The sequence below is a fragment of the Pseudopodoces humilis genome, chromosome 3 (genome assembly GCF_049639895.1).
Source record: "Pseudopodoces humilis isolate 2021_Gansu_Grassland_sample_001 chromosome 3, ASM4963989v1, whole genome shotgun sequence".
In the NCBI taxonomy this organism is placed as follows: Eukaryota; Metazoa; Chordata; class Aves; order Passeriformes; family Paridae; genus Pseudopodoces; species Pseudopodoces humilis.
In genome coordinates, this window is record NC_142202.1 from 84,319,140 (window position 1) to 84,345,875 (window position 26,736).

A 26,736-nucleotide genomic window follows, 5' to 3' on the forward strand; every position below is an offset into this window, starting at 1 on the left:
CACTCTTCAAGAAAATGCTTAGAGACATACTTATGTCCATCTCTGCTAAGGAAAACACACACATTTATGTTTGGAGATTTTCTTGGATGAAATCCAAACAGAAAATTTCAGATATGTCTGGCTGGAGGACTGTGTCCACCTCTGAATCAGAGTGGACCAGACTGTATATATTCAGAAATAATCACATAGTCTTTCAAGCAGAAGACACTGTCTGAGACTACACTTCAGTGCCCCAAATGATGAACGTTTTGCTGAGCTTCCTGTAATGCAATTACACTGCAACTCATATAGCTATCAGAAGATAAATCTAATGCTCAACAGAAAATTGAAAATATTTCTTGATTAGGTGCAGCTGACATATAAGACAGCTTTTGAACTTTTAATTAATATCTTTAAAGGGAGAGGGGGTTTGCACATGAAAGGGCAACTCCTTAAAATTAATTGATAAACTGTACAGTTCAAGAATTTTCTACCTTAACTGATCTGTGATGGCAGTCCCTTGAGTAATCTATATCTGCTCTCTTACAGGAAATCTGTAAAACCAACTTACAAAAAAAATTTAAAAATCTTGCAGAGAAAACAAAGAGAAAAAATATTTCAGGTTTCCCCAAACTCAGTACATTTTATGTAAAACATGTTTACAAGTGACTCTTAATGCACCAGCATTAATTTAAAAAAGAAAGAATGCATGCTGTATTGTGTTAATGCATTGAGAAATAGTTTGGGTGTTAGTGTTAATGAGAAAAAGCAACATTTATTGTGAAATGAACATCTGCCTCATTAGGAATAACATAGTAAATTATGTCTATTATGCGTACATGTTAAAGATTTTTTTGTTAGATAGTATTATTCATGCTTTCTACTCCATCTTTTCCACCTGAGAGCAAAAGACTCAATTGTGCTTCAATTAAAATCAGTTGCAAATTTCATTAATTTTCACTGCTTATGTTAATGAAAATATGAACCATATAAGAATGTTAAATATTTGGCAAATAAGTTTTACCTTTGAATTACTAAGAAATAACTACCCTACCACAGTGAGATTTATTTGCACTGTCAGCAGTTTCTGTTGTCAAGGAATAAAAGGTTTTCCTCCTATATATTTTCTTCATAAAAAGATTAATAAAATAACAAACCATGTGCTTTTCCTTTCCACTGAAACAATTATGAAAAATTTAACTGCATTTTTATGAGTATTGTTAAGTATTTTAATTATGCTTATTCTCATGAATAGGGAAATCACTATTATTAACTGAATAATCACTGGTATTCCATTTGATGCTAAAAATTATTTGAAATTACTGCAAAATATTAGTTCACTTGTACTTTCACCCAATTCAGGAAACTTAATTAAGCTACAATAAACAGTAAAACAGGGTGAATATCTATTAAAAATACAGTCAGACTTGGAGCATGGAAAGAGCATCAAGTCTGAATAGATATCATGACCTGTTTCTGATTGAAAAAGTTGAACAACACAGAAACTTTAAAAAATGTCATGAAGAAAGGTGTCTAGACCATTAAGATACTGTTCAGGGCCTACTTTGAAAATCTGTCACACAAATATTATCTCACAGGCAATTAAAATCTTTATAAATCCATTCTTTAATTCACTAAAACCACCTCTCCTTTGAGAACAATGCCATACTATAAATTCATATACCAACTCTGAATAAATCTGTAATTTTGGGCAGGTTCTTTCATCATATGAGACCACAGAAAGTTTCCCAAGAGTTCACACATCATACATGACACTCAATAAAAAAGACAAAAAAAGCCTCACCAAAGACTGGTACACCAAGAAAAATTGACCTGAGATAAGAGTCTCATCCCCACGTATAATGTTCATTGCACGGGTTTTGTGAAAGGAGAAAAAATTACAGCAAAAAGATAATTATGAAGAAATTTCTTAACTCATGTCTTGCTTTAGGATGAAGAAGATTCTGCTTGCAAAGCTTGTACATTTATTTGAAATTCAAATACTAACCTTCCTAAACACAATTCCTAATCTCATTTAAGAAAATCTTACAACAAATAGAAGAAAGTTCACATGCATGAACCCTCCCCGACCCAGGGCTTGGTGACTCTTTCTCAAAGAAAGCCTTTTGCAGTCTTCTTCATAGAAAGCCATGGATCAATTTTTATTTTTATGGAAAATTATTTGCTTCCCCTGGTGTAGTGGTTTAGGTCACTACTCTTGAATCAGAAAGTAAAGCCAGTACAAATGAGAAAATTTAGTAGATCAAGCCTCAAAAAATAAATGTGAAATGGTCTTTTACAAAGGTAAGCATTCCTAATACTTATCTACAGAAAACCCTGAGGTGGACAATAACTCTCCAACAAAAAAAAAAAAACAAAACCACAAAAGGTTCCACAAAAACAAACAAAAAATAAACAAACCCCCTGCTCCCTCAAAAAGAACCAACGAAAAAAGAAACCAACAAAAAACAAGTGAAAAATAGAGGCTAGGTGTTATTTAGTGTCCATGACAGGGTTCCAGGCAAGGTCTGCTGTCCGACAGCTGTCTGTGTGAACAGCACCAGGAAAGAGAAGGAATGAAGCATGGCTGAGCATTTAATCTTCTTTGCCAGTCACAAAGCAAGAGGACAAGTGGGTTTAAAGATTGTTACATCTCCACTTCTCTGGTCAGTACACAATGACAGAGATAGAACAAGAAAATAATGGACATGAAATTCACAAACATCTGTGAATGCAGCTAAAAGAAAAGCAGATATCTGCACCTGGTGCAGAATAATCCCATGTATCCATTCAGGCTGGGAATCCACTGTCTGGGTTCCGGGTGGCAGGCCCAGCAAGAAGGGCATTTCTGTGGACACAGCAGGTTGAGCAAGCCAACAGCACACTTTCATCAGAAATAAGGAAAGCAGAAAGCAGCTATATTGGAATACTGGGACTGGCAGGTTGAAAAAGTTTCCTCCTCAGCACAGCCTCACACTAGGGCAGTCAGCTGTGATCCTTCCCAGCTGAACAGGGATGTGAACAAGACAGAGGAAATGCTGGAGAGCAACCAAGATACTCAGGAGCCTTGAGCTTTTGTCTTGGAGCAGCTGATGAAGATAAGCATGTTTGGTCTGACAGAAGGGTGATCTAACAGGTGACCCAGTAGCAGCCTACATCTACTTGAAGGTAAATCACAATGATAAAGAAGCCAGAATCTTCTCAGCAGTGACAGAGCATATGAAAAGGGACAATGACCATAAACTGCCACTTGGGAGGTTCAGGGTGGTTCTTCCATTCTTTCTTCCCCATATCAAACCCCCTCTTTTTTCAACAGGCAGGTGTTGCAGACCTGCAGGCTATTCATCAGGGTGGTGGGACCTTCATCCAGTGCAGTTTAAGAGCTATCTAGACAAACCCATCTCACATGACTGGGAAGAGTGTTTCTCCCAGCCTGACTGGGTAATTTCCTAAGATTCCTTCAAAACAATGTGTAGCTGAGAAATATGCACATGTATAGAATCAGACTGCTTCAAATGCAGCAAATCACTGCAGATTTGTACTGAAGGGCATCTAAACATCCACTTTTATTCACTGTCCCTGAAAGAATATGCCTACTAAAGTTTGTGTGCTACAGTTAAAGAGTTTTAAATTTTTATGTCCTCAGTACCTAATAAGATTTGATTTGCTACATATTTATGTTGTCAACACTATTATCTATTAATTGTAAATAACATATTATTGTTTTTACAAACATATAGAAACATATTGTTACCCTAATAGCACCAGGTCCTGACTCAGAAATGGGACCTGAAAAGATGAAAGCTGTTGAGTTACCCACAGAGAACCTGGAACTAGTTCATTAGAAGCCACAAGATGGAAAAAAGAAAGAGATAAAATAATTTTTCCTGCTTTCAATAGTATGAGAAAAAGCAAGTCCTTTGGCTGTTGCACATGATTGGTTTTCTAATCAGAATATGGAACCACTGTTATTGTACCAAGGGCATGATGTGATGCAGCTCTGCTAGCTCACAAGCAAAGACCTGCTGTTCAATAGCCATCCTGATCATTACTGAGCTATATCCTTTCTGGCAGATCTGGAAGGCTAAAATAGCTAGTTAAATCTTTGATGGTATCATTACATTTTTTCCAGAAATAATATTTCAGTTTTTTTTCCACTGATACCACAAAAGCAAGAATAATTCCACACAGGTTCTTGCAACCCAACTAGCACTGTATCTTATCTCCTGCAGTGGCCAATGGGGGACGTCTGTGAAAACCTATCACTACAGGCCATGCAAAGTGCTACTGCCCTTGTGCACACATCCAGATGTGTGCTTTGGAATTGAGAAGCTTCCAGAGCAAAATCTGGTAGCTTTGTAAAGTGAAGGACATCCCCGCAACAAACGTCAAAGACTTCTGCATGGAATATATTACAAAGAAGCCAGTAAGAAACAGAAACTTTATTATTCCTGAAATAAATCCAACATGTTAAATCAGGAAACTTATGCAACTAATTATATCCTACCAGTACAAACAGTATCAAAGAGCAGTATTTTTTTTCCTGAACATCTCATGCCATCTCATTTTCAGAATGTCAATTAAGAACAAAAATAATACAAAGTCCTTATGATAACTGAAGATGAAACCCAGAGTTAAATTTGCAACAAATCTGGAATTACCCTTTGATCATTCTAAGGCAATGGCTGCACATTTTATTACACTATACAAGCCATAATAAAATGCAACAGCAGTAACAGAAAGAAATCCTGAAACATCCTAAGACAACGCTTTTGAAAAGTTACAATATCAAGGCCTTTTAATGTAAGCACATGTGTTAAGGGTGTACATGGCTCCATGTGTAGGTGATGTGGTGTGGCATAAATATTTTACTAACAGGAGTTTAAGTTACTGATTCATTACACACAAAATGCGTGAATGTTCTTTTCTGATTTTGTAAATGTTCATATTTTGGTACCCCTGAATGATTAAGAACAGAAAACTGTGGTATCTGAAAAGAAGGTTTTCAAAAACTTGCAGGAAATATCTTAAATTTTAATCCGACTTTCCACGTAATGAACTGCTGAGGTACACAAAAAAGGAGTCAAGAAACGTGTCATTTATGGCTCTCCTCCCCAGCACAACTTTACTGAAAGCAAAGGCCTTGGCTCAAGAGTAACTTCCTCCCCTAGTTGAAGAAGTTTGTAGAATAGCTGTCTTCTAGAATCTGGCAGGTTTGTATTTACAAATTAACCAATTGACTTCTGAATGTAGGTCACAACACTCATTCCTTAGGTGGCTGGCCTATTTTTATCTTATTTGAAAGGGCAAGAATAAAAAAGAAGAGCTAACTTGGAATACTTCTCAGCTCTAAAGTCTTTTTCCCTATGGGAGTGAAAATATCACTGCAGGAATGATTTCTTATTTGTAACAAATATTCAATTGCCTAGTTCTTATTTAAGAAACAAACACACAAATCTAAACTGCTAGATCAAAGCCTTTAAACCAAAAATCTGTAACCACCTTTGTGTTACTTCAACCTGCATATCAGAGTGAGGTTTCAGGACACCAATGATCTACTCAAAAGGTCTCACCCCAGATAGCCCATTCCTGTACCAGAAATAGTACAGAGCTATAACGGGCTCCACTGCAGTCAAGAATAGCTTAGCAGTGGTAGAAGCAGACATCTCCTCCACGTACTTTGTAATGTCTTTGCAACTCTAAGCTACTTGTCTCAAGATTTATTTTTTCAAATAGTTGTGGCTTTTTTATTATGTTTTGGTTTTAGTTCTGTAAGAAAGCCTGTTTTCCAATATGCAACTATATTTGATCAGGTGGCTGGAAAAAAATCCGCCTGGAACACCATAAATATTATCCTATTATCTGACTGTGATTAAATCAGAATTATACAAATACATTAAAATAATTTGCAGACTGGCAGTAAGGATGGCTGTTAAACTGAAATCCAGTGGAAGTTTAAATGCACCCTAAACACTGTATCAGGGACAGATACTTTAAGGTAGTATTATTACTGGGTGTCTTATACTACAGTAATGTTTCAAGCTCTTTCACACAGAACTGTTCAGATAAAAGATGTGATGCTGGCATTACATTTGCCAAAATTGCCATTTGCAATTAAAAATTAAAACTGGCACCCTTTCTATGCAGGCAATTATCTAAACGCAGCTGGCAATCTTCCTTGTTTACAGCGCTGCTGTGTCATGACTCCACTCCATTTGGAAATTTACCACCTTTTTTTTTTTTTTTTTTTTTTAAGGTTTGAACTTTTCAGCTGTATTTCCAAGTTGAACTTTTCTGATTTTAGGGATTTCTATCATGAACTCAGGCAAAAAGGTCCAAAATTATAATTTCCAGATTTCGTATGGCAACTTCGGGCATAGCAATAAAATGATTCCTAGCACATATTTTGGTGTTTCTTGCAACACTACTTTACATCCAGCTAGGCCACAGGAAAACACCTGTAAGAACCCAGACAGCAAAATGTACCAAATAAATGCCCTCCAAGAAGAAAATTTTAGGTGTAAGAGTTGATTTTCAGAGTAAAGCAGAAATAATGTGAAAATCCTCTAAGTGGACAAAAGTCCTTTTCCTGAATAATATATGACATTAACCACATTTCTACTACTTGCTATCTATAGTAATTGTCATCCACTAAATGAATCTATCCACAAAGTATCTTATTCATCAGATTACCATGTTTCTGGAACCTTTTTACTTACAACAGCTGCTATTAAAGTAACATTTGAAGGTTCCCTTCACTGCTGGGAGAGGAGCATTCTTTATGCTGTCAAACAGCTTTCAGGGAGCAGTTGTTTTTTTAGCCAAGATGCTGCAGCCGCTAGCTTGATTTCCATGACTATCATGGAACAAATACTGTTACTTACAGCATACCAGTTAAATAAATATTCTTACTCGTTTATGATGTATTTCCTGTAGTCAGACATAACAATACTTTGTATTATATCCCCAATACAGTAATGCTTAACTTCCTCTGTAATTGATCACGTTTTCTCCCATAAATACGATCCATTGTCACGACTCCTTGTCAGGCTGTGTTGCATGTTTTGCTCAGCCATCCAAAAGGATTTTGAGTAAGACCTTTCCCCCGAATATTACCAAAACCCATAAAAACAGGATTGCTGATGAACTAAGGAACATGGCTGACCCCAAGGATACTGCAAGCAGTGACTGCAGCCACGGGTCCCCTCGCACAGGTGTCCTGGGCAAACCTCTTGAAGTTAACACAAGTTTGGCAGCGCGGTGACAGTACCGCTCTCCACTGAGCGATGAGACGGAACATGCATTTCCGTCACGGGCTTTTTCAGGATGAGGGCGACAGGAACCGTCACTTGCTAAGATCAAAAGCTCAGCAGCTGCAGGCACAGGCTGAGAAGCCGCCAGAGCGGCGGCCGCTCGCTGCACCCTGCCTAGGGCGGCCCCCGGCCCTGCCAGCGGCAGGTGGCCGCAGCTGGGGCGCAGCATCCCGCGTGGGAAGGCGCTGTCACCCGCACTCCCTGCGAGGCGGGGACCAGGCGCGCCCGGAAAACACGCTGGAGGCAGAACCGAGCGCTGCGGCTCCGCGGCGGTAACTTTTCAAACCGGTGTCCGCTCGGCAGGACAGGGGCCGCGGGTATCGCCGGCGTACCCACCGCGCCCCGCCGTCGCGGGGGGGGCCCGGCAGCCGCCGGCACCCCTGGCTACGTCTAACCTCGAGGCCGGCGTGCGGCATCAGCGGGAGCGCTGTCTTCCCCCGCACAAGCCGGCTGCCTTGGGCGCCCGGGAGACCGGAGACCATGTGCTCCCCGCCGCGCTCCCCCCCGGTTCTCTCTGCCGGGTGAACCGAGCTTTCCCCCATCACCTCCCACCTCGGGCTGCGCGGGGTTTCCCGCCGCCCGCGGAGAGCCGTGCCGCAGGTGGCAGCGGCTCCCGCGCCTCCGCTGACTCCTCCCGGGCACTTCGGGCGCGACTCGCGGGCTCTCGTCGTGCCCGTGTCCCGGCACGGAGTGATGCCCGGGGACCGGAGGGGCAGGCGGGGAGGTACGCGCCGCGCCGTGTGGCGCGGCTTTGCTCAGGACAGGTGCGGGCTGCAGCCCTGGAATGGACGGGAGGGGTCGGGGCAGGACAGACAGGACGGGACGGGACGGGAGGAGAGGGGAGCGGGTCGGTACTCACACGAAGGCGTGATAGACGAAGGCCCATCCGCGGGGCCGCTCCAGCACGTTGTACAGGTAGTTCTGCAGGCGGCGGTACTTGGCGTTCCTGCGGCAGCTCGGTCCGCTGCTGTACGACAGCGGCTTCCCCAGCCGGCTCATGCGGGCGCCGTGCTTCCCGCGGCGGCCCTCCCGCAGCCCGGCGGGGGCGGCCGCGCCGCCGGTGCCCAGGAGCAGCAGGCCGTCGCCGCGGGCCGCCGAGCTCGTCAGCGCCCTGCCCCGGCCCGACTCCACATCCTTCATGCCCGCTGCCGCGCCGCTCTTCACCCAGAGCCCCGCGGAGCCGCCCTCCTCCCCGCCGCCGTGGTTGCGGGGCATGGCATCACCCCGGGCGCCGGAGGGGGCGCCGGGGCCGCGGCGGAGCAGGGCGCGGGCGGCGGCGGCCAGGCACCCCGCGGCAGCAGCCCGCAAGAGGCAGCGGGGGCCGAGGGTCTCCGGGCGGCGCCCGCGGGGCGCGGGGGCGCGGGCCACTTTGGGCGCCCGGCGCGGCGGGCCGGCCTGCGGCAGCTTCGCGGGGGCCCCGGCGAGGGAGCGGGCGCCCCCCCGGGCGCGCTCTCGTCCCGGGCGGGGGGGCCCCGCCCGCCGGTCCCCGCAGCGCCGCCCGGCGTGGCTCCGCGGCCCGGGACGGGGAGGAGGGAGGGAGGGCAGCTCCTCGCGGCTCCGGCGGAGAGGCCGCGGCTCGGCGGTGCCCGCCGCCGCCCGCTCCCTCGCTGCCTCCCGCGTCGTTTGGCCCGGCCGGGCCGGGCAAGCTGTTGCTCTCGCTCCGAGCGGCGGAGAAAGTCGGCGAGGCAGGCGGGCCGGTGGGGGCAGGCGGGGGCCGCGCCGCCGGGCGCCTTCGCGTCCCGGGGCTCGAGCGGCAGAGACAGCGGCGGTGCCCGCGGCGGGGCGGGCGAAGAGCGGCTGGCGGGACGCGGCGCCCGCGTTCTACGCGCGCTCCCGGGAAATGTCCATGTAAGTCCGAGAAAGTAACAAAACTGCCGTAAGTCCCGGCGGCGGCTCGGGGGAGGATCGGCCGGCGGGGGGACCCCGCTGCCGGCAGGGGGGGCGGCCGGCCCGGGGGGGGCAGCGCAGCCGAGCCGCCGGGTGTCCCCCCGAGGGGGCGGCGCGGCCCGGCACGCCGCTCCGGCGCTTCCGCCGTGTCCCGGCCTCGTGCGGCGGCGAGACAGCAGATCCCAGGGGCAGCGGCGGGCCTGCCCTTCCTGCGGGCTCCCCCAAGGTCCCTTTCAGCTCCGGCCCCGGCGCGGTGCGGCCGGAGCGCAGCGGTGCCGCCGCTCGGTGCCCGCGCTGCGCCGAGACAGCGATGCTCCCCCTGCCGAGCGCGGCCCTTTTACGCCCCGCCGCATCAAGGTGGGCTTGGGGAAAAAAAACACCACCCACCCCGGCACCCGCAGGCGCGGCCGCACCGCGCTGCCCGCCCGGCCGCCGCACCGCGCCCGCTTTGCCCGTGGGTTATCGCCCGTGCTCGGCGGGCGACCCCCGGCCATCCCCCGACACTCCCCCGCACTCCGCGGCCGCCTGCTGAGGGCAGCCGCCGCCCGTGCCGCTCCTGCCGCCGCAGCTCGGCAGCGCCCGCCGTCCCCCGGGCACGCCTGGGAGCAACGCGCTGCCCGGGGGACAGGAGAAGCCATCCCCCGGCACTTCAGCACCCACTTCACGAGAAATAGCTGACATGCAGCTGGTTTTGCAGCCTGAGCGCCCCGATTTGAAAATGTGACACTAATTCCTGAAGTGTTAATGAAAAACAGTAAGGTGTATGCTAATGTTAAGTGAAATTCAATAAAAACATTCAGAAATTAATTTTTGGTATTTTTTTCCTTTGTGCTGGCTAGTTAGAGGCCAGTCCCTCAACCTTTGATTAACACACGGACTTCAAGTCCCAGAAAAGAAGAAACTGTAAGACACGTTTCGTGTTCTGGCAGCGAACGTTAACTTGTGCCCCTACTAATGCAACACGGACACACCACCAGTACTGAGTCATTGCTACAATGTGCCCAATGACATTCAATCAGACGTCGTTAAATAATGAGTTAAAACTTCTTCCTGTCTTCACCACACTTTCTCCTCCACTGCAGCCCATTTCAGACAGGAGCTTTCTAACATGAGAACCACAGCAGCCACTCGGACTTGTGATAAGGGATGGCAGAAACAGCACACATGTCAAAACAGATGTTAAGTAGTTGATACAACTATCCACAGAAATCCCATTAATATTTAAGCTTTCCAGTGGGACATATCTACTCTTCTTTCTTTGAATTGTAAATTGGGTCAGTTAATCCTTCATTTAGTACTTGTTTGCATTTCCCTGGTTTGATATACACAAGTGTTTATACTCTTCTTTTTTTTTCTCATCCCTATGTACTCATTTAGAGCTGAAGATGTACAGCATGCCTTTACCATCAGCCACTCCTCCAGAACCATGCTTAGATTTAAACTCTAGTGGCCTCAGTCCCTTGATTTGAGTGCTGATACTCAAATTCTGGAAAGCCAAACTTCAACTGAGAGCACATGGTCCAACCCACTCAGCCAGGCCTCTGTCCCAGGGGCACTAACCCTTGAGCTTTGTTTAATTGCTGAGGTGGGCAGTGGCACAGTGATGAAGCAGCACACCTTCATCACTGCTCAGAGAACTGAGGCTTTAAACTGAGGATTGGGCCAATAAACTATGAACATCACTGAACTCCAGTTCCTGATGTACTTTTTGTGATCCATTAAGAAATATCGTTATAATTCTGTGCCCTCTAGTGGTGCTTAAAATCACCAATTAATTTAAATAATCATAAGGAAAATAGCCTGTGAGCACAAGTTGAGCCAGTATTGAAACGTAGCCATAGATTCCAGAACAACTAGAAGCTAACAAAAGCAATACACTTAGCAATTAATTATTTTATTTTTTACAGTGTGTGAACAAGTGTATTTTCCCATCTGTTTTCTGTTATTAAATAAATCCTTTTAAAAGTATGTATTATGAGAAGACATCTATGGTAATTAATCTAATCCCTACTTGTTCATATGTCAGATAACCAGGGCATGATATCGCTGGTTGAATGTGGAGGAGATCATTAGCACCCAGGCAGCTGCTGGCCCTCTGGCAGGCAGAGGGGCTGTGCTATGCAACAAAGCTAGTCCTCATCTAAGTATTTATTGCAAAACACAGGTCTGCATTTATAGGACAACAAATTCCCCTGATATTTTGGCTTCAGACTATATAATACCTACAGAGATGAGTCGTGTGAAATTCTAGCATGTCCTCATGGTCCAAGGTCATCCTGGGTTCAGATGTCAGTAAGAAGATCTACTTGACGAAATCTCCAAGGCAAGAACATCCCAAGGAATCTTGACTTCTCAAGGCTGCAGGTACAGTATATCACACCTGCAGAGGGACAAGGAAAATGACATGCTAAAGTGCAGCTTTAGAGTCACTATTACAGTGCTTTACAGCAAATGTCAACAGCATATTCTTCCAGAATTTAAAAAAACAGATTTTAAGATTGCATTGCATTTTTCAAATGTGTACATCAAATGTTACATATCCTGACTTTTGGAAGGATCAGCTGATACATATAATCGTTTTTGATCAGGAGCCAAATGTCACATATGTTTGGTATTTTCAGGCTTTTCTTTCCAATTAGTTACTTTTGATATATTGTCTTATTTCAGTGTTTCTGTTTTTATTTTAATTAAAGAGAAGAAACAATTTAAACAGCAGGTGGAAGTCTCTTATTCCCTTATTTATATTTTTTTTTTTATTTGTACTGGAGCCTGTACACTTCTTTTCTAAGGCATCTACTAGGGAAGTTTTGGGGTTAGCTGTGCTAGAATTTCAAGCAAGCTTTCACAATGACTAAATCTGCAAATAAGTAACAGGAATACTGAAATGCACTTGGTTTAATTGTGACACAGCGTGGATACTAATAGAAGAAGAACTTTGTTACAGAGTAAAAACAAAGAGGAAAAGGAAGACCAGCCAGGTTGGAGGTCACTGGCCAGAGTTCAGGAAGCCGAGTTCACTGCTTTGCTCCATGTGGCCAGGACAGATAGGGATCTGGAGCCTATCCACATCAAATCCAAAGTACTTGAGCATGTACTTACCTCAAGTCACTGTCAGATGCTTACTGAGGTGATGAAAACCAGCTGGGCACCTCTATGCAGCTTTTAATATTTACATGGATTTGGAGAATCTGTCTTTGTGCCTGAATTACAGATCTGTCACAGGGGGTGGTAGCAATTTTTTTCACAGAGAGAGGGATTGTTAGCATAAATTTATAAAGCAGTGTAAGATGCTCAAATGCAGCAAAAGAGGGAACAGTAGAAATCACGTACACACTGTGGCTGTTGGAAACAGAAAAGCAGCCAGAGTGCAAGCCAGAGGCCCTCCGCAGCAACCCCTTGCAAAGGTCAGTTTACTGTGGTATCATGTTTTGAGTTCATTTGAGTTCCTTGTTAATAACCTTTTCCACGTTATATAATAGTGCAAGGTGTCATGTGTGCTCTGGTTTTGCATCTCTTTGTAAGATTTTTAGCTTTCTGCCTAATTGTACGGAGGAGAGGATACTCAGAGCTATTCTTGGGGACAAGCGTACAAGAGCCAGGATTAAGTTTTCAATCCACATAGGTGCTAGGAATAATTCATTTATTATGTTGACCTGTTGTGTGGCCTATAATGCATGATATGCACCTCCAGGAAAATCCAAATTGAGCATCTCTGTTGTATAATAAACCATGAGCAAAACGTCAGATGAGGTGAAGAACATGTTAGGATGCACATTATAGGCTGTCCAGTCAGCACATGTAACATGCTAGCAGCTGCCATGGGGCTCCGATATTAATATTAAAAAATGTTGGAACACACTGCATTAATATTCCAAGATGCTGGGATATTTTCCTGCAAGCTTTTTCATATAAATTAAAGAAGTAAGACTGTCAGTAGCATGAGACATTGATACCCTGAACTCAGCAGAAAGGATGGCCCAACTTTCGCTTTTTCATGAAGTCCCTTAACCCTGAACTCAAACTTTTCAAGATAAATTTAGTACTTTCAAAATAAATTTAGTTTGGTGTCTCAGTTATGTGTTGATTTTGATGTTAAACTACTGTGATGTGCTAGCTTTGAGGAAGACAAAGAGCTCTCCACAAAGAGCTGTCCTGTGACCTTTCATTCTGAGCAGTCCATCTCTGTGTCACTACCAGCACAGGCTAAATTTTAATCAGAAGACAAGACATGGGTGCCTACTTGGCTGCAGGTATGCTAGAAACACTTCTGCCTGGTAACTACACCTATGAAAAAGCAGGCCAGTTCCCAAACTGCTAGTAATGGACCCTTCCTCTGCTAGGACCTCCTTGCTCCTTCCCAACTAGAGGAACAATTTGGCCTCCTCTCTCACCTGGACGTTATCAATGGCAGAAATTCTAGGCCTTACTTCTGTGCTGAATGGCCTATCCTGGAAAAATGTTTATTTTGCTCCCTGACTTCTTGTATTTCCTGTTACTCATCAGATATTAATCCGTGATAAGGGAATTAATCTATTCCATTGATTCCTACTTCAATAAATATCTAAACATCAGTCTCCATTAATAAAGCATGCTTCCCTGTAAAGTCATTATGTGACCCCCAAGACCCACTTTCCTGAATGGCTGTACTGTTCATCTCCTTTAGTTCATCTTTTACCTTCTGGAGCTTTTTTGTTGTTTTCTGTTTGTTTGTTTACTATTTTGTGGTGCTTCTTTTCCTTCCTTCCTTCCTTCCTTCCTGCCTTCCTTCCTGCCTTCCTTCCTGCCTTCCTTCCTGCCTGCCTTCTTGCCTGCCTTCCTGCCTTCCTGCCTCCCTCCCTCCCTCCCTCCCTCCTTTCCTCCCTTCCTCCCTTCCTCCCTCCCTCTGTGATTCAACTATCTGGACTCCCAAACAAGCAGCAATTTGGTGAAAGAACAAAGCCATATGTCTTGGGAGGTGCAAACCCTGCCACAAATGACTACTGCTCTTTAATCTAGCAAAACGAGTCATGAGAGAAGAGAGGAGAGAGAGGAGACTCGAGGAGACCCGAGGAGAGGAGAGGAGAGGAGAGGAGAGGAGAGGAGAGGAGAGGAGAGGAGAGGAGAGGAGAGGAGAGGAGAGGAGACTCGAGGAGAGGAGACTCGAGGAGAGGAGAGGAGAGGAGAGGAGAGGAGAGGAGAGGAGAGGAGAGGAGAGGAGAGGAGAGGAGAGGAGAGGAGAGGAGAGGAGAGGAGAGGAGAGGAGAGGAGAGGAGAGGAGAGGAGAGGAGAGGAGAGGAGAGGAGAGGAGAGGAGAGGAGAGGAGAGGAGAGGAGAGGAGAGGAGAGGAGAGGAGAGGAGAGGAGAGGAGAGGAGAGGAGAGGAGAGAAAAAAGAAAAGAAAAGAAAAGAAGAAAAAAAGAAAAGAAAAGAAGACAAAATCAGAGTGTATACTGAGAACTGCAGAACAGTTTACAGCTGTAAACTGGGAATATAATACAAATAGAATAGAATGTGGTATGTTTTTTTTTTTTTCAGATAGAAAGATTTGTTTTCTTGGAATACATGGATTTTCAAAATAATACTCCCCGAAATACCTAGAAGTTCTGAAGAAAACATGCCAATCAAAAATGTCAGTGTTTATTGCAGATTTTATAACCTAACACAGTTTCCACATATGAAAATAGATCCATGGGATATTGCCTTCAAAATCGCTTGTTTTCAAGCAGAAGAGTATAATTTGGTTAGCTTGCATGTCAGCAGTTCCTTCCAGCAGGCATGGTAACAACCCACAGCAGACTTGAAGAAATTCTGCAAGGTCAAAATACAGATACTTAGAAAGGCATCAAGAGAATTTCTTTTTCCAGTTTTCTAGTGCAGGAAAGTAAAGATCTTGTTGTTGTTGTTTGGACTTATTTCTGGTTTCTTTTGATATGGAGAAAATATTTTGTGAAAGCTTTGTTTGATCCCTAGAGTTAGCAAAATTCCTTTAAGACACAGTGATATCCTAGTTAGGCATGCAGGGATGTACCTGGAAAAAGCTGGTGGCAGATAAAATATCAAAATATATGAGGTGTATCTCATTATGAGCTTTTCCTTTAAACTACAAGGACCTTTATTACTTACTAAACATGGACTTCTGGCCATCTCCTCTCTCTCCATCTCTGCCCATCTCTTCCACTTGTATTATGGCAGCTCTGATTTTGACAATTCCCATCCAGCTGCGGCCTAATCTTTGAATCAATATCAATCAATCAATTTGGACATCAATATTTTAGAATCACCTAATTTTTTCTCTTCTGAAAATACCTAGGAGCACCTGAGTCTTCTCTTGATTCAACTGGAACCTAATTTGCATTTATGTTGTTTGTTTCTATATACTAACTTGTAGATAGTGGAGACGTGCTCACCTTTACTCTCCATGGTCCAAATAATTTTGATAAAAGTCTGTGCAGAGTCTACTGTCATCTAGTCTTTCTGAATTTCTAAGAGGGATTTTATATTGTCTAAAGATGATTAGTTGTTCATTTGCATACAAATGCTCTTGCATCTGAAGATTTATTTATAGCATAAATGTAGGGCTCAAAACCAAATTATTGTAATTCATTGTAACTGAAGTAACGTTCTTTCTAAATTAGACAATCACTAATCTAATATATTCCGAAGGTTCATTTTAAAATAAAAAAATAATTTACGGCCCCTTTTTATGAAAATATATGTAAGATATCTTTATATGTAAAGATATTTGGCCTTTTTGATGTGCCTGTTCAAATAATTTGACAGCATCTATGATCCTCAAAGAATTTGAATAAGATGTGCCCTCTGAGTCACTCAGGTGACATAACAAGAATTTACTCATAAGCTAGAGGTGCCACAGAAAGCAGCAATGGATGAGAGCTCTGACAGTGTGTACTTCCAGCAGTGCATCAGAGGACAGGCTGGAAACCTTCAGCAAGAACTGTGTGCTTGAGACTCCTCCTTTCTGCTGCTCTGTTCCTGTTGAATTCAGAGAGATTCATTCCTGGCGTGAGGTAGACCATAAAGAGATGGAGGCAAGAGTGTCTAAGGTCCATAGGACCCTCAAGAGCTCCTGTTGGATGAGCAAAGACATTCACTTGGAGTTGTTGGAACCACAGCACATCAGAAAAGAATACCTTCTTTTGCTTCCACAGGCATGGTTAGGCACTTACACGTGTTCTTAAATCTCATCCTCAGGCATGCACGTCAGAAGTCTTAATCAGGCGAAAGGTGAAAAACGAGAAAGGAAATGTTAAGAGGAGTCTAAGAGGTTGTAAGGCAGGAACAGTGAGAGAATTTACAACAGACAAACAGGAATCATAAACACATGGAATGAGATGATAGTTCAGAACAGGGCTTTTTCCCACACTACTTAAAGGGGTGGTCTAACAATATCTCTAGAGAAAGGCTGGAGATAATTTTTTCGCTTCAAAGTGGAATAAAATTAAAGTTGTGATATATCTAAAGCTATCTTGTTTTATGAATCCACATGTATCATTGTCTGCAAGGAAACATAGGAGCCAAAAGTGGGTTTTAATATCCTTGTAGGGCCAGGGAGAGGATGATTAGATGCTATAGGCCAGACTTTCTAGGCAAGTATTTGCATGAGAAGCAAGATGTACAAATACAGGTATAAGAAAAAAACCCATGATCTTTTACCATGAGGAGGATCAGACACTGGCACCGGTGCCCACATAGGTTGTGAAATCTCTGTCCTTGGAGTTTTCCAAAGCTTAGCAGGCCTCAAGGAACCTGACATAAATTTGTGTTGGGCAGGTTGAAGTAGATGACCTCGAGAAGTTCTTTCCAATCTAAAATATTCCATGAGTCTAGATGACCTTGGGCAATGAATACTTTATGACCTACCCTGTGAAATAAAAACCCATTGATAAGTTTGACCTGGTCAATACTCTAAGGACACGTAAGCATCTGTCACTGCTGATACCCTGCCCCAGCTGCAAAATCACAAACCCTACGTGCAGGGGGCAGAGGGTTGAAAGGATAGCAGTGGTATCTGCCTCCAATGTAATAGCTCCTCCAATTGCCTCTCTAAAAAGGACAGAGGAGCAGAGAGAATGACAGGAGAATGATCAGAGGGAGGCATCATAGCGCAGTCCCATGTGAGCATAACCCTGAAGAACAACACAAGACCAGGTGCCTCCACCATGGGTCCCAACTCTCTTCAGCCCATTGGCTTCCCATTCCTTTCTCCAGCCCTCCCTACCATAGCAAACATCCTTCTTTTTCTCCTCATCTTTTTTTTTTCCTTGTGAGATGGTTTGGACTTGGCTGAAACTTTTGCAGCATGACTTTTCTGTGGGTGATGAATTTTTGGAAACAAAATGTTGTGGATTATTATCCACAAAAAAAAAAAAAAAAAGGAAGCATTTATTTCTTTTTATAAGGGACTAGTTATTTTAATTGCCCTACATAGTGGACCATTTAAAGAAAGCGTTGAGTACTCCCAATTTGAATATCATGTTTTTATTAACATTTCTCTGCCAGCGTGTTGAAATCTCTAGCCCTTTTTGAAAATCCTGATCATTTACCTCTGGTTAACAGGACATTCCCATTAAACCCATTTATGTTGTTTAATTTAAATAAGGGTCAAATCCTGCCTCTATTTTGTTATTCTGCCTGAAGATTTTTAATCTGCAGGGAGGTTCATTGGTTCCAACTAATGAGAAGAAGAAAACAACCAGCTCAAATTGATGATACCATAAATGCCTGGAATGAAAATTAAACATTATTATTAGCAACTTTCAGCAGGGTTTAAAGTGTTGAAACTTAACCTTGTCATGTGGATCCCTACCACTTAACTTTAATGAGTAACCAGTAGCAGGAGAGTTTCCTATATCGTGTGTGCAGTAGCTGCTGAAGAGAGATATGACATATTATCTAGATTGGTTTATAGAAGCAGCTATCCTATCACTGCCATAAAGAGGGAAACTAGAAATTTAAGCCATTATCTTCTAAAAGGTTCTCCATAAAACTATGGTTCTAAAATTGATTTTATAGTGTAAAGATCATGTACTGGAAGCAAAACTCTTACATATTTCAAAAAGAAACGATGGCCTAAGTGATAAACATGGGTGGTAAGTAAAACTAACAAGCTGCCTTTCTAACTCAGTCATAAATGGTTATCATAATTATTATATCTTCTTTATGTTAGATCCTGATAGCAAACCTTGTTTTCTTTTTATTTTTTTTCTTCCTCTTTAAAATGTTTCACAGAGCATTTGGAGCAGAATGGAGAAATAGCTGAAAGCTTAGAGATGAGTGTTTTGGAACATTTTGCAAAGCACACTGTCTGGGGCCATAAACACACGATTCAGTTGTAACCTAAAATATCTTATTGAAGTGGTTCTTTCCATTCATTGTCTCTTTCCATATTTAAATCCATACAGATAAGGATACCTCTCCATTTCCAGAGTGAATCTGTACACTTGAGTAGCGTAACACTGGAGGCAGTTTCCTGCTGAAACAAATGGGCTTTGGAAAGTAATAAACATTTTGTTGCTTATTTCTGCTCAACTGACAAGGAATTACTGACTTTATTTTCAAAAGAGGAGAGCATTTGAAATGCTGATGACAATTTTGGAAGACTGATGTTGCTTTAGACCTCAAGTAATATTGATTAGGATCTTATTCCCTGTAAAAAAACAGATTTTCTTTGTTAATATGGTATGTGACAATATTTTTTGCACATTGCTTTTGGTTGAGGAGCCTTATTAAGGGCATTTTGGGTTCATGCACTGCATTAGTTAGTAATAATTTCCACTGTGTAACCTTACCTTCTCTTGCATATTTGCTGCCCACTGAAGCGGCACATTCTCTTCCTAAAGCACATCTTTGAAAGCAAACAATGTGCTTTTTAAAAGGGGAAAAGATTACACTCAAACACACGTTGTGGAGATGCTCCACAACCGCGAAGACACTTTAACATTTCATTTCACTTAAGACATCCCAACCGTCTGCTTTAGAAAGCTGGAGCCGGTAAACTGAGACGCTGTGGGGAGGGAAAGGAAAGAAAAGCAGTGGCCCTAAATCTATCTGTCTTTGACACCGTCCGTAGCTCTGTGATGCTGCTGGGTGAACGCCTGCAGCCGAGTGCGGGGCCGAAAGCATCCTCCGCATCCTCCCCGTCCTCCGCATCTTCTGCATCCTCCGCATCCTGCGCGTCCTCCTCAACGCCCGGCCCCAGCGCTGCCCCGACCCGTCCGAGTCTGTTCCGGGGGCGGCCTGGGGGGCCCGGGGGGCTGCCGGGGGCCGGGCCCGTCAGTAGCTCGGTGCCCTCAGCAGGTGGCAGTGGCGTCCCACGGCCGCCCGGTGCGCGGACCCCTCGGCTCCCGCCCCGCGGAGCGGCTGCAGCGGGGTCCGGGGAGCAGGACACGTCCTTCTGCCCCGCTCACCCCCGCAGGCAGCGTGGATATCATCATAAAGGTGAAGTAATTCCTCAAAGGAATTTTAAATAAAAATTGATGCAATCAGAAAAAATACCAACAAACCCCAAACCAACCCAAACTAGAAAAACCCAACCCCCAAAAATAACTCATCACGAAAACCTTCAAAACCCCCACGAAACAAATCAAAAGTATGGCTCTCCTATCCATTCAGTCCTTTCACCATCACGTCTGTGACTGGTTTTGTTTTTAAATGATGGTAAAAACATCATTGTAAAAGGCAGGGGTTTTTGTTAAATTTGATCAACATGAATTCAATGCTGCTGTGGTTAAACACTTCTGTGGCTGCTTTCACTATGATTTACCAACATTGCTAGTCTTCAGCTACTACCTGAAGGGAGAGGATATGGAAAGAAGTATCCATGTAGAAGTGTGTTGAAAGAATTACATTCAACTACATTTCAGACAGGGAGATCCTTCTTTATTAATCATAAGAACATATTGAGTTTATAAAAGCACAATGAAAGTTGTCTGTGTTTGTTTTCTATTTCCTTTTGAAAAAAGTGTTTCTACAATATCATTTCATATGGTATCTTTAGTGTTTTAAAGTAGTCTTAAGTTAAACCTCTCTTTTTAAAATGTTTTAGTTTTTTTTATAACTACCACTAATGATTGCATATGAAAAGGATTAGGGTTTGCAAGAACAATTGCAGAATGGAGTTTATTCAAGAAGTACTCATCTAAATAAGGGTAGTTGAGATGCTTATCCAGATTCTATTCCCCACTGTGTCTGTGCTAGCCTCAGTGGAATGACTTCAGTAATGAATACCACTCATTATTTTTGGTTATTTTAGGGGTTTTTATAACACATATGATTCTTCAGATAAGAGAGAATAAGACAAGAGTAATGGAGTGTTGTTTTTTGTAGGTTATATTTATTTGCTAGCACCTGTTTATGAATTATGAAAGTACCTATTTTTATCTAGTTGGCTCATTTGCATACACTGTCTGAGAGTTTTCTGCTTATTTTCAGAAGCTGTGTATCCTCTACTCAAAACCGTGGCATTTTTGAGCACTCATCTGCTGGCTAGTAAATTATTTCAAGTGGGACTCAATTTTTTAAAAAAGAAATGGTAGTCTTGTGATTTGGGGCCTCAGGCAGCTAGGAAATCATACATATTTTATGGGGGAAAGAATAAATTTTCTTTATTGACAAATGTTTCAGGAGCCTATCTCTGGAATCCACAGAGGCATGTGGATTGACAGTTCCTCCTCACTTGTTCACTGATGGTGATTCATATCAAGACAGAAGAGGAAGTGAACAGGAAGCAGAGAAAGGAAGGAGGCGCAGTTTTGGTAGTTCTGTGCATCCCTCCAAGGTTCTGTGCATCCCTCCAAGGTTCTGTGCATTCCATCAGAGAGGACCTGCTGATGGTTTCCATGGCTGCACTGCTCTGTTTGCCTTCTGCAGCATTCAATAACACCTAACTTTCGTGTATTGTTCTAATTGCTTCCCACTGGAGAATATTTCCAGGCTCTTGCTTATTTAAAGTCAGGTTCTATCCCTGGCTTTAAGTCTTCTCAAGCTGATTACTGCAATGTTTTATCATTAAAATGCATGATCTGATGAAAGAGGCTGGTACAAAGGCAGCAGAATAGTAGAAATCTGACTGGTGTTAGACTGTGGAAATGCAAATTCCTACACATTTTCTGTGTTACACCTTCCAGCTGTCAAACTATTGCACTAGATTAGATGTTTGCAATTACTTAAAATGAAATCTGCAGCTTAAAGATTTCTTAAAAAACATGAAACTGCAGGTAAACAAACCTAAATTATGAATTTAATATTTACATGCATTCCTTCTGCCAGAACAGTATAAGGAAGACTAAGCATTTATATCTATTGTTACTTTAAATCCAGCCTTACCTTACAAAATTTTACCACTAGCATATATGAAATATGTTCCTCCAAGATTTTGTCTTTCAATTGTCTGTGTAACTGTGGGTACAGTTTACTACCTCCAGTCATCAGAATCTGCTTCTGCTTTGGGAGTAGTATTTAAAAAAAGAGAAAAGGTCTGGCAGACTTTGTCTCCCTAAGGATCATGGATTTTGTGATTCCTAATGTGATTATTTCAGGGTCTTGTCACAGAGCTCTGACAAAATGCTTAATAACAGTTTTGGAGTTTTTTTTTACATAAAAAAAATACTCCCATATCACTCCTGTGATTGCTACAAGTTGTAGCTCTACTGTACTGCAACACCTTTAAATAGGCTTTATTCTTGATTTAAATTCTGAAAAGTTCCATGACTGTTTTCAAGTGGTATAATGGTATTGAATAGCAACTGTTTTTGTTGGGTTTTTTTCTAATTTAAATAGAGAATTGAATGGCATTTATTAATCCCTAAGTTGTCTTTCTTTTCTGCAGAAACAAAGCCCCTAAATCTTCCACTTCCTACCCCTAACTTTGCTCAGTTATTCAGGGGGCACAAACTCATTCTGAGGAGACCAAAAGGCAAAGATACCTCCAGGAGATATCTGGAAAGGAGCTTTAACTATGAGCATCCCACCAAGTTGCCTCATTTTTGGTAGGTTTTACTACTAGGTATTAATATTATTATTATTATTATTATTATTATTATTATTATTATTATTATTATTATTATTATTATTATTATTATTATTATTATTATTATTATTTTACTACTAGGTAGGTATTATTAAAGGGGTTCAGTATTTGGCATGTTGCCATTTAGCACATTTCTGTCCATTTTGTTCCAGACAGCTTTGTCTGAGTAAAGTTGAGACCCACTTCAGACATTTTGTTCCCTCATAGAGGCATGCAGAATAGAACTTGACTAAGCATTTTTTCTATGACATGACAGCCTCAGGTTTGTGGCAGGATCACTAGATGGATTTGCCTGAAGGAAACCTTTCTATGCAAGATTTTTAAGAACAATTTAGGATGGAGGGTTTAAAAAGTAAACAAAGGAAAGTTAAATAATTTTTCTAGAGGGGCTGAAAGCCTTCTGCACTTTTTATCAGAAAAGCATTTGTCTGAGCTAGTAAGTCAGCATGCTGAAGAGTAGAGTATTCAGGATTTTTGTTTCAGCTTTGTTGAAAACTGTATTTTAAGTACTCTAGTTAACTGTTCAGTTGGAAATTATGCAGGCAGTACAGTGCATTGCAGGAAGAGAACCCCAAAATGCACAGCTACCCTTTTCTAAGCTAGTGGGCAACAGGACCTAAAAGAATCTCAGATCTTGGCCAGAACTGTGTTAGGGTCTCAACTTAAAATACTTGTATGGAATGAGTTAAGAGCAAGAAGTAATTGAGGGTTTAGAAAAAGGTAAGATCTTATGAGAAAGCATCAAAATTAAGAATGTTCTCTAATTCAACTGCTGCTGATTTATCTTGGATGCCTTGTGTATGAGGGACAGTACAACAATCCATTAGTTTGCTAGGAGCTCAGTGTTTTCTTATCAGCACTGCCAGCAATCTCCCTGAGAAGATGTGGAGAAATTACACAGCATGTCTATGCCCCATTTTCCCAACTGTAAAACTGGAGTAATAATTTGTTACTTAAGATGATGTTAAATGAGATCCCATCAATTTTGGGAGTTTGCTACTATCATCTTCAATGTGTTTTAACAGCCTGTAATGATACACATATATTCTTTCTCCCTCTTCAGAAACAACACTTTGCTTATCTTTTCAGTCAACTACCACAGATGGAGAGGACTGTGCTCACAGCCAGGATAGTTCTGACATGAGAGGATTTTAGTTAGTGAGAGGTTTTTTTATATTTGTCATTGTGTAAAATACATCTATTTTAATACATGACAGAGAGTAAAAAAATTATTGCCACAAGGTAAATCAATTAAATGCTCTTATAACAAATATGCACTTCTAATGGAACATTTTGTATTATGTTGGTATATTGCACTACAGTATTAACAAACATCTGTCATTAAACACAACCAATCAAAAGCTGACTGAGTCTCCCTGTAGATAATTCTAAAATGTCTTAAAATTTTTAATTACATATCAGTTGAGCACCACTTTAAAAAAAATCAACAAAAAACAGCCTTGAGTTTGACTTCTTGACTAGTTCAATATAATATCTGAAAGATTGCAAGCACCTTGTTGGTATATGAATAAATCAAGGTTCTTCTACCACTTTTCTATTTGTTCCTTTTCTCATCACTGACATGGCACAATGGCTTAGGCTTCCTAGCTTGTGTGAATTTTCCACATGCACTCTTTTGGGGAGGTAGGATAGAACCCCCAAGTACACATCTAAGGGACTATAAAGGGATGCAGTTGATTGTGCCTCTGGCCCAGTGCCAGGCTCATGAGTTTTGGTGAGCTGGCCTTCTTAGTTTACTGTGCCACAGCTGCTCAAACACTTCCTTCTGCTTTGGCCTCTCCAAGTTATGTATCATATACCTTTTCCTGTGAACAACAAGGGAATATTAACTTTCAGCTTGTCAGTAGGAACTATTGTGTGTACAGCACTTTTGACCACTTTACCAGCTGGGAATATGGACCTGAGGACTTGTTTCTGGCCACAGTTCATTGGCAGGTTACTGGCATACAAGGCTGTTATTATTGATATTGTGCAGAAATTACTGAGCAATTGCTTTTGTTCCAAACCACAAACCACACAGTATGGATAATGTAACATGAAGCACATAGAGCCTATGCCTTAAAATATCCATGTTTAAAATATTCTCCATGTTTAATTTTCCAGTGTCTTGTCCTTCTTTATTAAGTCAGTAGTTACATTTATTAGAGACAGGTGATTTCATAGTTTTCTGAGCACAAACCTACTAATCCAGTGGAATGCTTCATCTTTTCCTCCCTGGAGATCTACTTCTAAATGCAGTCTGTGTAATCGCCTGTACTGTTTGTTTGTACTTCTCTGGTAGAACTGCATAGTATTAAAAATCAACATGGAATGAGTTGTGTATAGGCATAGTCTATAGCCTCTCCCCACATTTGCTCCAGTAAGGACTGGATGTCAAACTACCAAGTATCAGAATTCAACTACACAAATACAGTTACAGCATGTGGGAAATCTTTCCAAAGCCTGAGTGCTAATATTATAATATAGCAGGACTACTATAAAAAATGAGTTTTGTAAAAGTTTCTAATGGATTCCCCTGATAGTCTTTACTACAGTACTGCAAATTTCTTCTAAAGTAGAATTTATTTCCACCACTAAAAATTCAACAAAAACCAACCCAACAACATCTCCCCTAAAAGACAAACAAGCATACCCAACAAAAACACAAGGAAAAAGGTAGGCATTTCACTTACTGTGTAGTTTTTTTTATTGTGTTCTATAAATTTTGCTTAAATTATTGGTAAAAGAGCTTATGTGCTCTTTAATATATATATATATATATATAATATATATAAATAGTCAGAACTTGTTTACCTAGCTAGCTTTTTGGGTAAAACAGAAAAAGGAAATATATTACCATGTACTGTATAATAAGCAGTAACCAAGAAAAGCATAGAGATTATCTCCATTTGTTTATATAGTTGGCTTTATATAACACTTTTAAAATAATTTTGTTTTTTCCTACTGGCAAGCTGATACTCAGCCTGAGGATTACCTGTTCAGGGGACAAAACCAAGAAGACTCACATTACAAACTAGCGTTGTACAAGCCCTGATTTATCCCACCTCCCAGTTCTTACAGATTTTCAACAAGTCCTGTGTATCTGATTAATCTCTGAAGACAGAAGGACACAGAGGTTTGCATAGCCACTATTTGCTTTTGGAAACCCTGCAGTGGGTTCTGACATGCTCAGCACTTCCATTTTTCCTGATCAGGAGCTTCACTTGGGCATGCAGACTTGCCTGAACCATTCTCTTTCCTGTAAGAAATGTCCTACTGCTAGCATTTTCTGTCATTTGTTATTTCCAAAAGCCCTTCCAGTTATCCTGTCTGGGCATGTCATTCCCTCCCCTTGCCCATGCTCTCTGAATGTGAACAGCTGCCACAGCAAGAGGGACACCATGGGCTGTCAGTGTTTTAACAGCTGGAGAATGCACAAGTTTGCTTCTCATTTTTAATGCTGCACACAAGAGCACCCATTGCTGGAAGTAGCTGTAGGTCTAGGAGGGTGAAACCACAACATCAAGCAGAACACCGACACCCTCTTTGTGTCATCTTGTTGGCCATGGTCTGTGTTGACCTGTGCTGACTCAGAAGAGCTTTCACAGAAGCATCCCGGAAAAGGTTTAGGATGAGGACATCAAGTGCATTCCTCAACTGTCGCTATCATGATGGTAAAAAACTTAGAACTGTGCTCAGAGCTGCTTTGCCACCAACTCTGACTTATTCCTCTTGGCTGTCATACAGGAGAGGCAAGCTAGCAGGTCATGCCAGAAACTGAGTAGGAAGCTCTTCATCTTCCTTCCTTCCTTCTGCCATCAGACCTAGGCAGTACTAGGTGCATGCAGTCAGCTGAAGCCAACTGAAAAACAAGATCAGACCTGGTGACAGTTTGGACCATAACTTGTCATTGCTGTGGCCAAGGGGTCAGGGGATCTGGGTCTATCTGGGAAATCTGGTCCCTGAAAAATCCACTGTGCCACCTCTGAAAAACATCATTTTGCCTTTCCAAAGTCTAAGATCTTTGTTTATTTTGCCTTCGTTTTTAGAATAACATTCTCAAATTTCACCTCCTCCTGCTTCCTTTTCTCTGCAGATGCAAGGGTAACTTGGCAGAGAACCACAGACAGCCACTCTGAGACACCTAAGTGTCATTTTGCACAAGCCAATGACCACTGCACGGTTTGCAAGAAATTTTGAAATGTAAAAGCAAGATTTGATTTGCAAACTTTCCTCAGGCTTCAAAGGGTTAATCTTCTCCAGAAGAGCATCTTCATCTCCTTGGCAGGGTGGATGAGAGTTGCTTGAAGAAAATATTCAGATAATGTAATTCTTTTTTTTCCAGTTCTACTCTTCAAGAGTTACTAAATGGAGCCACCAGAGAGAAGTGCCTCTGAATTTTAAGCTGACACCCAAAAGCTGCTTGTCTTAAAGCTTTCGTGTCTGTTCACATTTAAAGGATATCCATCACAGAGATATTAGAGGCCATTTTATCTGTAATTCTGGTAACATGTCTGCTCCATAACTTAAG

General features: G+C 42.3%; 1 protein-coding gene across 3 annotated transcripts in view; it reads right to left on the minus strand.

The window, feature by feature from the left end:
• Positions 1-8,510, minus strand: part of KCNQ5 (potassium voltage-gated channel subfamily Q member 5) — a 282,028-nt gene extending 273,518 nt beyond the window's left edge. For 2 of the 3 annotated variants that reach the window (XM_088052800.1, XM_014263536.2), the window contains exon 1: positions 8,152-8,507. In XM_088052800.1, coding sequence (XP_087908926.1) covers positions 8,152-8,507 — 356 coding nt within the window. Of the gene's footprint in view, positions 1-8,151 lie in introns of all 3 variants that reach the window. The other variant, XM_088052801.1, reaches the window with a different exon arrangement.
• Positions 8,511-26,736: the final 18,226 nt, after the last annotated feature.